The sequence below is a fragment of the Callospermophilus lateralis genome, chromosome 15 (genome assembly GCF_048772815.1).
Source record: "Callospermophilus lateralis isolate mCalLat2 chromosome 15, mCalLat2.hap1, whole genome shotgun sequence".
Classification (NCBI taxonomy): Eukaryota; Metazoa; Chordata; class Mammalia; order Rodentia; family Sciuridae; genus Callospermophilus; species Callospermophilus lateralis.
The window spans coordinates 59,332,982-59,345,046 of record NC_135319.1 but is presented as its reverse complement, the minus strand read 5'-3'; the positions used below and the strand labels follow the sequence as shown (position 1 = coordinate 59,345,046).

General features: G+C 42.5%; 1 protein-coding gene across 1 annotated transcript in view; it reads right to left on the bottom strand.

Moving 5' to 3' along the window:
• Positions 1-1,902: 1,902 nt before the first annotated feature.
• Pcgf5 (polycomb group ring finger 5) overlaps positions 1,903-12,065 on the bottom strand; it is a 124,086-nt gene continuing 113,923 nt past the window's right edge. The window contains exon 9 of the mRNA XM_076834550.1: positions 1,903-1,982. Coding sequence (XP_076690665.1) covers positions 1,932-1,982 — 51 coding nt within the window. The 3' untranslated portion in view covers positions 1,903-1,931. The remainder of the gene's footprint in view (positions 1,983-12,065) is intronic.

The window sequence follows — 12,065 nt, the reverse complement described above, 5'->3', positions numbered from 1 at the left end:
ATGGCTGACCTGTCTTGATGGGAATATGTCAAGGAATCTTCACTTGCTAGGCACATTCTTCCAACTGACTGAGTCCACAGAGAATGACATTATTTTCCCCTTTCCATTCATTTTCCAGGTAAATACTGAATTTTCTGTTTTATTTTTCTTCTTTGTCCCATTTCTGAGCAGATAAATTTTATCCAGTTTTCCTTTTATATTTAAATTCTCAATTCAAAATGGAGAAAAATTGTATGTCAGCTGTTTATTCATGGGTTTCACAAATGTGCGCCATGTGTGTGGCACTGAGCTAGGAGCCAGGGCTGTGAATGGGAACTCACCTCCAAGAACTCATGATGTAGCACTGTTAGAAAGAGACCCAGGCTTTTTACTAATTCTATGTCCCTATGCAACTTGCAGGATTAATGACAGTACCAATGGTAAGGACAATGTTATGGGAATTGGAGGAGGGTGGTTATTTCTAAGACTGGAGGAAAGAGGAAGGAGAGGAAGAGTTTTAAGGAACCTCTTTGGGACCAATCATTGCTGTGTTTCAGGTCTGAGTGAGTATCACAGACACCTGACTTAGAATCAGGTATGTGGAGTTGGAGAAGAAAAATATAGAAAGATCTATTCTGGAAATCTTTTATCTTTTTGGTGGTGATGGGGGTTGAACCCAGGGCCTTGTGTATGCAAGGCAAGCACTGTAACCAACTGAGCTATATTCCCAGCTCATTCCCTAATTCATTCTGGAATTTTTAACTTTCTGCCTCTGTCTAGAGCTCAAGCCTGGGTAATAACTAGATGTTGATGGACTCTATTTGACAAGAAGAGCAAGACTCAATGTCTAATGAAACTATCTTTCGAATATGCAGAAATTTGGCTTTTTCACGTCTGGTTCCTGTCTGTATTTTAGTAACCTGCAAACAACGTGACCAGTGAAATATTTAGTCAAGACTATCTGAGCAAACAAATTGACATCTCTGTTTTCATTTCTTCATCCATGCAGTCAGTTCTTTTTTAGCACCTTATGTGTGTCAGGAACTTACTACACATAAATGATGAAGTGGTGAACATGATACACTGTATCTGTCTTGTTGGGGGAACATGGTTCTGTTTTGTTCAAATGTGCTGAATTTACATAAGAAGAATTGATTCATATTCAGCTCAATACCACAGGGTTCATTTGTGGAAGGAGAGTTGATATGGCTTCATAATGTCAAAAAATGTCAAACATACAATGGGAGAATTACACCACCAGGACCATGTGGCCAGTCCTGGGATGCTGGTATTAGTGCTTGGGCCACCAAGACTTTCCAGTCCTGTGGGATTCAGCATGCAACTTATAGTTGGGTTAGGATTTTGATTTTGAATTATAGTGCTAAGATCAGAAGGATCAATGGTGCACCTACACTAATATTTCTTCAAGTTGTGGAGGAAAATCAATTGGCTGTTAATGGAACATTTAAAATAACTTTCTTCCTTAAAACAAAACTTAATTAGGACTGTCCATAATGAACAGAATTTCATATCATGTTTTCCAAAAATTAAAAATCTCAATGAACAAATTCTCAATGTTATATTCCCTTTTGTTCTTCCGTTCAAATTAATATGATGCCCCTTTTGTAAGAGTATATCTTAATCTATTTTCAGATGTGTATTTTACATTGTTTGCTTTGACTCACCTTGTTTTCAAATCCCTTTCAAAAATGTGTTTACTTGTAAGGAAAATAGCTTTCCCTATAGATTCTAAAACAATTTATGAAAAGGCAAGATAGGTAGAGGAAAACTGAAGTTTATTCATGTATCAAAAAGAATATGTCAAACTGAGGTGTGATGAGCCTTAGTGTCTCCTGGTGGTCAGCTTCTTCATTTCTTCCTAAATCCAGCTCTTACACACTTTATAACAGCAAAAGTCATCTCTCAAAATTTCTGAGTCAGTGGTGTTTTGGTCAGATGATCACCTCTTGGACTTTAGAACTCTGATCACGTGTCTTCAAAGACTATAGGATCAATGATAGAAAAATTGGGAATATTAGCACATATTGGTTACTTGCAGAATAGTTTAAGGGACTGATCTGGATAAAAAAAAATGGCACTATTGAATGCAGAAAGGAAACAAAATGGATTTTTGTTGTTTTTGCTAATGCACACTTTTTCTGCCTATAACCTACAATTTAGTTGACTTAAAGATCATAATCTGGAAATCTTCAAGCTTAGAAATTCCAAATTTGTGGAAAGTTGATTGCACCTCTAAAAAGTAATAAGGAAGAAAAGTAGCAGGGGATAAGAGTTATAGGATTGTGTCAAAAGAAAATTTGATGTCCTACACTTCCCCTTAATATCTCTCATCAAACATTCTTACAAGACAAGAGGCACAATCTAGCTTGGAGGTACCTGGGAAGACTGGGATCTCAGGTGGAACCCCCCCTCTCCCCTCTCTGTCCCACTCCCTCTTTAACCATGTGGCTGTTTCTATCAGTTGCTTTAAGGTGAGGGGTGTTAAACTTTAGGTTCGGAGGTAAAAAGATGATAGACACACTGGGAGGAGAAAGGGATTGTGAGACTCATAAACTTTAGTCAAACAAGATGACTGCTCATATTGGCCCTTGGAATTAGCCAGAAGTGAATTCCAAACTTGACTGACAAAAGTCTGGATGAGTCAAGTTCTAAGGTGGTCCTGAGGCCACCGAATCTGCATCTGCAGGAAGTGGCTGCTACATCCTACAGGTTTCAGGTGGGCATCGTCTCCAATGGCTCACCCCAGAGGTGGCCATGGAGAACAATAGGCAAGGGAGGCTTTAGGGGAGCAGAACCAGGGATGGACAGAGGACTGACAGAGAAACACTGTCCGTTCCTGGATTGTGGAAAGAGTACTTGCTATACTTGTCCTGCAAGGAATGATGTGCTTTGGACCAGTGAGGAAGTCACTTTTCTGAATGGGAGGGTTTTTCTTTTAAATTGGATTTACCTTATTTCTTCTTAATAAGAGTTTAGTTTAGTTTAGTTTAAAAAAAAAAAAAAACAACAACTCATGGAGGATTAAGTGTATTTCATGAAATTGTGAGCATTCTTTGAACAATGTAAGGAACATGGATTTGGGAAACCCAAGAGGTGGACAGTAGAAGACAGTGATGAGATAGTTGTCAGCCCTATAATCTTCCTCTCTTAATTCCTTGCCAGCAGAGCCATTGTTTTGTTGTAAAGTGACCCCTTAAGGGGTCTATTCCTTATTTGAGGGACGAACACTGTGATTCCGTGTTAAGTATAATATTTCATCCCCTCTGCCATTGGTTATTTTTTTCCCAATGCACCTGGGTGTAATTCTGGCTGATGAGAAGAAAGGTTTTTTTTTTTGTGTGTGTGTGTGTGTGGGGGGGGGTGGTCTTTTTTTGCTGCTGGAAATTGTTATTTCTGGATGGGACTCCTGGAATGGCTCCGGTCTACTAATACAGAAAGATCCTTGACAATGTTAACCCAGTTCCCTACTTGTGATGAAAATATTGTTTAAGTAAGTTGAATATAGGATTTGTTGTTATTTGCATTAAACTAAATCTCATGGAGGATAAAGAAGAAAAACTATAAGGTGCTGATGGAAATTATATTCAGGATCTCTATCACAGGGCTGGTGAAGAAAGATCTGACAGAAAGCCCCTGTGGATAATTTACTGTTTGCTTGCTTGGTAAAAATTAGAAGAATGGTGTTGTCTTCCAGAAATCATGATAGAATTTGCAGTAAGGGCTGTTTGTCTTTAGAGTCATTGGATGCTATTCACTGAAATAAACAATATGTGGTCTGATTAGGTTTTTTGAAAGGGTCACTTTCAAGGACAGCTGTGCCATGTTTTTCTTCCAGAAGCTCTGTTCTGACCAAGGAGAGGAAGCAGATCATGGGTTGATTTTCCTCCTTCAGAAAGAAGAAGCAGCCTGTGTCCTCACTTGAGCTGAGCAACAAATTATCTAAATAGAATTTCCAACTTCATAAGACTGATTTCTATATGCTGCAAAATCCCAGGCAGCTTGTCTGAATTAGACCTTTTACCATCATATTTAACATACTAGCAGGAAAACGAATGGGCACTTCTACCAGTTCCCCAGTACAGATTTCCAGCCTACTGAATGTAAATAAAAATAACATTTAAAATCCAAATCTGGGGGTACTACTAAGCAATGAGAATGAACTATGACCACATGCAACACCAAGGATGCACTTACCAATGAGAAAGAGGCCAGACACAAAAGAGAACAGTCATCCTTTATGTTTCCTTAAAGTTCAAGAAACAGGCCATGCTGGTCTCTGACATCAGAAGTGATTCACTTGGCCACCTGGGAGTGCAGGCATACTGACTGGGAGGTGGCCTGGAATGTTCTGATTCTTGATCTTAGTGTTAATTACACAGGTATGTGCATTTTGTGAAAAGTCATGATTGAGGGGTGTGTGTGTGTGTGTGTTGTGTAATTCAATAAAAAGTTTGCTTAAAAAGTTTTCAAAACTGATCCTTAGACGATATCTATCAAAATGGATATGTTTAAGAAAAATATGAGGTGAAATCATGAGAAATTAGACTATTGCTTGATTCCTACTTAATATTCATTCTAATCACCCCCAAAGCTGGTCATACACCATTTTTGGTTAAGGCAGTGGTTACAAGTGGCAGAACTGGAACTTCAATTACCTCTGTCTCAAAGGGAGGGATTGAGTGAGTCACAAAATCTAAGAAAAATGTTCAAAACCAAGTTTGGGAAAGAGCAGGGATGCAGACTGGCATCAGGAATAACTAAGGTTATTCCAGGTTCTCAAAGTGCACGAGGCACTGCTGGCCTGGGGATGTGTTGTCCACTTCCTTCCCTTTCCTTGCAGGCTGAATCACTCTCCATGACCAGAGACGCATCCTTCAAACCTGATGCTTGGGTAGCTTCCGGCTTCAGTGACCAGAGGGAGACTGCTCAGCATCAAATCCAAATGTCTCAAGCAAAGGGATCAGTAGTTCATTTTGGATTGGGTGCCAACTCTTGGATAATTAACTGTTTTTAAGTTGTGTTCTTTTTCACAACAATATGGCTCACAGTGGTGTGGTTTGTGGACCCTGAGTGTCGATGAGACCCTTTATAAAAGGAGAGTTGTGTGACGTAAGTCTAATGTTAGTTTTCATGCTCATTCTCACCATAGACTTTTCCAGAGAATACATGGTGTGTGGTAAGATCATCGTGTTGATAGCTAATGGAACGTGTACTTGAGTACCCTTGTGTTTTAAAATTTTCTCAGTTTTAACTTCTAGTATAATAGATATTGATATTTATATAACCCACATAAACATAATCTCCTTGGAGTTCTCAATGCTTTTAAAAGTTGTAAAGGGATCCCAATAGCAAAAAGTTTGAGAACCAGTCCTGTGGTGAATAATATGACCCTCATGAAGCACCAGACATGAGCGTGAGCTTGGGCACCATCCAGGCCAGCTCCAACATTTTACAGATGAGGAAAATGAAGTCCAGGGTCCATGTGGTTTGCCAAGAGGTCATGCCAGGGGCAATGACAGAGCCAACTGGGCTCTGATGCCAGCTTCTGTTTCCAACCAACAGGATTTAGACAGGGAGTGTGCTTGTGCGTCCTTGGGGGAGGGTGTTCCTAGATTACCAGAGGATGCTGTGCACCCTGTTCTGCTTTCTCTGGCACATTCTTACAGAGAAAGGTCGACCTCCTAGTGTTTTTGGAATCTTGCCCTTAATGTTCCTTGTGCCCACACAAGGTTCTCTTTTTTCAGAAACAGTTCTTTTCTCAGAACATTTCAAATGGAACAAATGTACATCAATCAGCATGGAGTAGCAATCAGCAATCAGCTCCCTATTCACTGAAGCAGGTGACCCAGAGGTACCAGGAGCCCTGAGAAAGCAGCCAGGTGAGGGAGGCCGGGCCTCACCATTCCCAGCTGTTTTTATAGCCTTTCAGAGTTCTTCTTCCTAAGGGCATATGTCCCCTAGAAATTGCTGGTATGATGTTTCTCATTCTCTCCAAAGTAAAGGAGACCAGCAAAGTTAAAGGAGGAATGGGAGAGTTTTAATCTTAATGAGAATGAGGTGTTTATTCCAATCATATCCAGACTTTCCTCTGAGATGGAAACACCTCTTTCTTGCAGGCCCTAATCCTGAAGATGCACTGCATTCTCTTATTTCCCACCCTCAAGGTAAATCAGCTTTCACCAGCTGGGCAACGGTACTATTGAGGGCTGATGGCGCCCCCTGGAGGCCATGGTGGGGAACTGTATGACTCAACTGCAGCCACCACAGCTTCCCTCACATTCTAGGGGCTCCTCCTGCTCAGATCAGATTCTGGGCCCATTCTCTTTTCCGTATATATTACACACACACACACACACACACACACACACACACACACACACACACCCTTCTGCATATGAACACATAGCTAGCAAAGCATCCAGAGGCATGCATACATATCCCTCTTTAACCCCTTAAATCACCTCAACTCTGGGTCAGTTAGGGAGTGGGGGAAATAATTCTGCTTCCCTCTTTTTACTCCATTTGTGTTGCTCAGATTTTACTCTAATCACATCTTAAAAGACTCACAGGAATGTTAGAAAAAAAAACCCAACCCTGCAAGGGAAAATCCCACTGGCTTTGAGTGCAGTCAAGAGATATAAGCCAGACCCCCAGAAAGACTGAACAACCATCTCCCTGTGCATAGGACTGGCGGGGGGGGGGGGGGGTGGGATTTCCAAGATTTTAACATGCTGAAACTGGGTCACTCCTGTTAAAACCTAGACAGTTAGTTCACTCTACTCCCAGGACTTGGTGGGTGTCAGGAGGCTTCAGCCCTCCTTCAAGCATTCTCTTTAAAAATAGAGAAATGGAAGAACACTGAGAAAGGAGAAAGCAAGTAGCTCTTGTGAGTGATGGCATTTGGAAGACACTCACGCTCACCCAGACATTTGGGAAGGTGTGTACTACATACGGATTTAGATTTACTAGTGGAATAGTATTGATTCCATTTGCGAATCATTCATATTAACAACATTTCTTAACACAAAAGCAATCCAGATTTTTTGCCAAAGAAATATTTTGTGTAGCTTTTCTATAATTTCTTACTATTCTAGATAAATAGTATTTTCAGTTCATAAACCTAAATGGTAATGACTGGTTTTTATTGAACACTTTACATGTATTCTTCAGAAAACACAGCCTTTTTATTATGCTCAATTGACAGAGGAGGACACTGAGTCTTAGGCAGATATCTTGCCCAAAGTCAATGTCAGAGAAACATTTGCCCCCGGGTCTCTGATCACAAAGTCTGTGCTCTAAATTACCCATTTTTTTTTTTTTTGTATAAATAACAAATTACTTAAACATCTCCCCTGACTCCTATCTCAGGATACTATTCATCCCTCTTTAGTTTCTTTCCTATGATTTAGAATTTTGTCCTCTGATGAAGTACAAATGTCCCTTGTAAATTTCCCAGGAGGGATCTGACTTGATTTGTAGTCATACCTTCAGTGGGTTTTTATGGAGGGCTCTTGGGGAAAAGTGCAAGGCCTGACTGGCAGTCGTGGGGCAGGAAAATGTCTTCCCGAGAAAGGAACCTGTGGGACTCATGGGGCAATGTTAACTACTGCACTTGGAAAACTAACAAATTTTATTCTTTTTGAGTTTACTTTTTATTGCTCTATGTTTGTTATTTTCTGATCTCTGAAGCGAATTTGACAATATACAATAGAATGAAGAGTAAACATTTCTCTTTCCACTTCAAGTCTCATGCCTTATTTTTCAGTAAACATTCATGAACTTCAATCATGACTTTTTCTACTTATAAAACTTATTCTTATGGACTTTTAAAAAAGTGTATTTAAACTTTTAACAACATTGAAAGCAGGCACATTAAGCTGCCATCACAGCTTAAGGCAAAGGCAACTGATTTCTCTTCTACTAATATAGATCACAGGCCTAAAGGAACCAGGGAAAGAGACAGAAATTCTTGAGGCTATTCACATCTTATTTCCATTAGCTTCTAGCAGTAAAATCAATGAGTTACACCTTTCCCAGGACTCTGAATTAGCGCCAAGTGCACCTGCATTTTTCACACTGAGAGTTCATTGAGCATCTTTCTAGTGGGCTATGGCCAGACTATGCACTGATCCCATGAGAAACCTGTTGATGCAGTAAAGGAAAAACTATAAACATGGAAGTAATATAATGTAATGTAATGCAATATAATATTATATTATAATATAACATAACATAACATAGAGAATATCACTATACCATGCAAGAAATGAGTATCCCCAACCCCAGAACCATTCAGTCCAGGGGATGTGAACTGACATGTTCCCTCCTTTTCCTTTCCTGTTTGATCAAAAAAGTAGAAAAACTTGGGTTCCTCAATTTTCTGTGTTCTGGGATCTTTTGACCTGAGTGATTTCTTTGTCTGTGCCAAGGCACCCAAACTCTAGGATCATTTCTGTGAAAAGGGTAGAGATCCAGTGTCTCCTTGAGTCATGTTCATCCTTTGAATGACTGTGTGTTGGTTCCTTAGTAAAGCAAAGAGAAAGTGGAAAAGAGACATTTTGGGGCTGGGGGCTACAGCTCAGTGGTAGAGCACATGCTTGTTGTGAGGCTCAACCCCCTGCATCCCAAACACATACGTACCTACCCTCCATCCCTTCTCTCTCTCTCTCTCTCCGCCCCGCCCCGCACCCCAGAAACCACAGATTACAGTTCAGTACATGTATTTGCAGAGCTTCCCGCTAATCTATAATATTTTGGTGGTCCTCTCAGCAGGAGGCATCAGGACAGGGAGAGGGAGGGGGAGGAGGGTTACTGCTTGGCTGATGAGAAGCTCAGATTCATGGCTGACAGCATATGGTAGAGCAAAACTTCTCACCCAGAGTGAAGAGGAGAAGAAAGGAAGAAGAGGAGCAGGTGCACAGAAGGCGTCCCAGAGCAGAGCTCAGGGGAGAAGGGGCTGAGCTGGGTAAGGCAGTACCCTGGTTGTGTAGAGAGTGCTGGTGGCCAGGCCCTGGACAGGTTTGGTAGAGAAGGCTTTTCTCCAAACTTCCCTAAATTGAGCTCAGCTGCCTGTCCCTCCAGGTTTCTAGAGACAGCGGTAGGAGTTTGGCTGTGGCTGCTCCTCTCAGGTTCCATGTCATCTTCCCACCCTCTTGTTCTGAATCTTCCCCACCACGTCAGGAGCTTCACCCTGGACCTAGTAACTCAGGTCACATTGAAGGGTAAGCACAATGCACTGGGTGGGGGTGAGATGAGCAGAGACCCACTTTCCTTTCTCAGCACTATTTTCACCTTGAGCCCCACAGACACTGCCCTGGGGCTCTGTTGTTGTTTTTCTGCCTGGACTGCTGCACTGGGTTTCTCTGTCCTAGCTCCTACCCTCTCACACCCACTCTCAAGCAAGCTCCCAGAGTGATAATATTAAAATATAAAGGATGTCCAGCCACTGTTTAAAATCTTCCTATTGTGTCCAGAATGCAAATAAAGCTTTAAAATTTGGCCTGACGGCGCTCACCTGGCCCTGTCTTGCCTTCTTCTCCAGAATCCTCTCCCACGATTCCCCTTGTCTCTCCATTCTGGCTGCACTGGCTTTTTGCAGATTTGGGGCTGCCCCAAGACCTTGCTGCAATGACTTTTCCTCAGGAATATTCTCCTCCTGCTTTTTGCCTGGTGAACAGTAGCTTATCCTTCAGGTCTCAGCTTCAATGTCGTTTTCTTGTCCCCACGTGCTTTTTCATGGCACTTATTTCCTTCAGAACCTTCACCGGTCTTTTTATCATGTATTTATTGTGTTTGTTTCCTGTCTCCTGCCTCTTCTTCACTGTAAGCTTTGCTAGCATCAGGGTGGAGTTTGTTTGGTTCATTGCCACACCCCAGAGCCTAGTGCAGAGCCTGGTATTTGGCGGATGCCCCCAAACGGCGTTTTGACCACAGGAGTGACACACATGGCAGGTCTTCTGGGGCACACGCTGGCTTGCAAATGGCAGGTAGTTCTCCAGCTAATCATCCTCCAAGCAGGGGGATTCCTGGGGGAAGGCAGAAGACCAGATGAAAAGAAGAGTTGAACCTGCAAGAGGAGGAGAGAAGGGAAAAAGAGAAAGAAGGAGAGGAGAGCATAGGGAGAGAATGCAGGAAATGACAGAAAGGCACTGGATACATAAATGAGGAGAAAAGAGAGGTAAGAATAAAAAACAGACGGGAAAGGGAAAGGAGGAGGTTAGAAGTGACTGAGACTAAAGAAGAGACAAAAGAGGGGAGTAGGAAATTAAAGGTGCCAGGTAGAGAAGAAAAGGAGAAGGAAAGAATTCGAAGGAGAGAAAATATAAGGAGAGAGAAATGTAGGAGATGATAATGAAACTGGAAAAACAAAGCAGAAATGAATAGAGAGCAAGGAAGATAGAAATAATGGATTCTTCTTTCCCCAAGAGCCAAATGGATTCCACTGCTTTATGCCGACTCTCTGTCTTTGCTCCTTTTTCCAGGGGAGTCCTTGCTGCTCTGTGGTTGTGAGCCAGCCATCTGGGGTTGGGGACATAGAGTTGGGGACGGGCAGGAAGCCATGAGCTCCAGGGCAGTACACCCTGCATGGCTGAGCCCCTCAGGCCTGAGCTCTTCAGCAAAAATGCAGCAACATTGCTCCTGCTAGGACCTAGGTACTGAGGGCTTGGCTGAGCTGATTGCTGGAGAAGGGGAAAGGAAGAGAGAAAAAGGGAGAGAGGAGAGAGAGCTGGCAGGGAGCTCTGCGACACCATCATGTTGTTGCTGAGGAAACCCACCGCCTGCACAGCTGAAGGGACCGCGGAAATCTACGGCCACCACTTCTTGTGATTTTGCAGGAAGGATTTCATTCAAGTTTATTTGGGAAAATGAGAATAAGAGAGATAAGCATACAGTGTAGCCACTGAGTGGCCTGGACCATCTCTAAAGAGAACGGCGTGGCCCTCAACAGAATTGGGAGTTTTTAAGGGGTTTGAGGGTTTTGGGCCTCTTTCTGTTCTGTTGTACCCCCATAAATGGTTAATCATTCCCTGTATGAACTTTAGCAAATTTCCTATGTGAGGGCCATGATGGGACCTAGTCACAAAGAATGGCTGTGACATGGTTTAGGTGATAAGGGAGGGTGTCCTGGAGAACTGATCACCAGAGAGGATGGTGACATGTTCTAGAACCAGTAGTTCCTTAAGGGGTTATAATCAACTATGACTGGAGGCGGTTCTGACACACCACATCCCCTGAAGCTTATCTGTTTCAGCAAAGTTTCCCAAGATTTCAAGTAATAGTTCCCTTAAGGGGTTATAATTAACTATGGGTTTGGAAGGTTGGATACTTTGGCTCTCATTTTCCAGATGCTCACCTGTCTTGATGAGGCTCCCTGTGGACGGTTTTGTGATTCCCATGTCTGGTGTCTTCCTGTGTCTCTGCCCTTTACTGTCCTTCCCTATCCCCTGCTCATGACTGACTAACCTACTTACAATGGGAACCATGACCAAATGAAAGGTCTCTGGGGCCTCAGGTCCAGTGCCTGGCCCACAGCTTGGATAGGGAATGTGTTCATGTCTCCCTTCTTCACCCCAATACTTCCAGGTGTTAGGTAATGCTGGGGTTGTGGTGGGAACAGGAAGACAGATCTGCCCTCACCACACTTACAGGGATCTTACACAAAGGAAACAGCATTTATTTTTAAACTGAAAAGATTTCCACCTGGCACCTTTACACCTTTCCTACTGACCATGTGCAAGTTCTGAAGTAAGAGGTACAGACAGTGCCAGCAAAGGAGACAGCTGGAGGAAGTGCAAAAAGACGGAATGGGCTTTGCTCCTCCTTCTGAAGTCGTTTCAGTCACTAGTGTTTACTGGCCGTTACTCTGCAAGAGTTATGTGTTTGCAAATGTGAGGGATACGCCACAGCGACCAAGTCAACATCCCTTTTCAAAACTCATCATTCTCCTGGGAAGACATCAGTGATTGGTTGTGATAAAAGTGCCAAGTGATGTGCAAGAGGGAGGAAATATGGATCCACCCCCTTGAGGAGGTGGGATATGGATTGGGCCATGTAAAAGGCTTTGT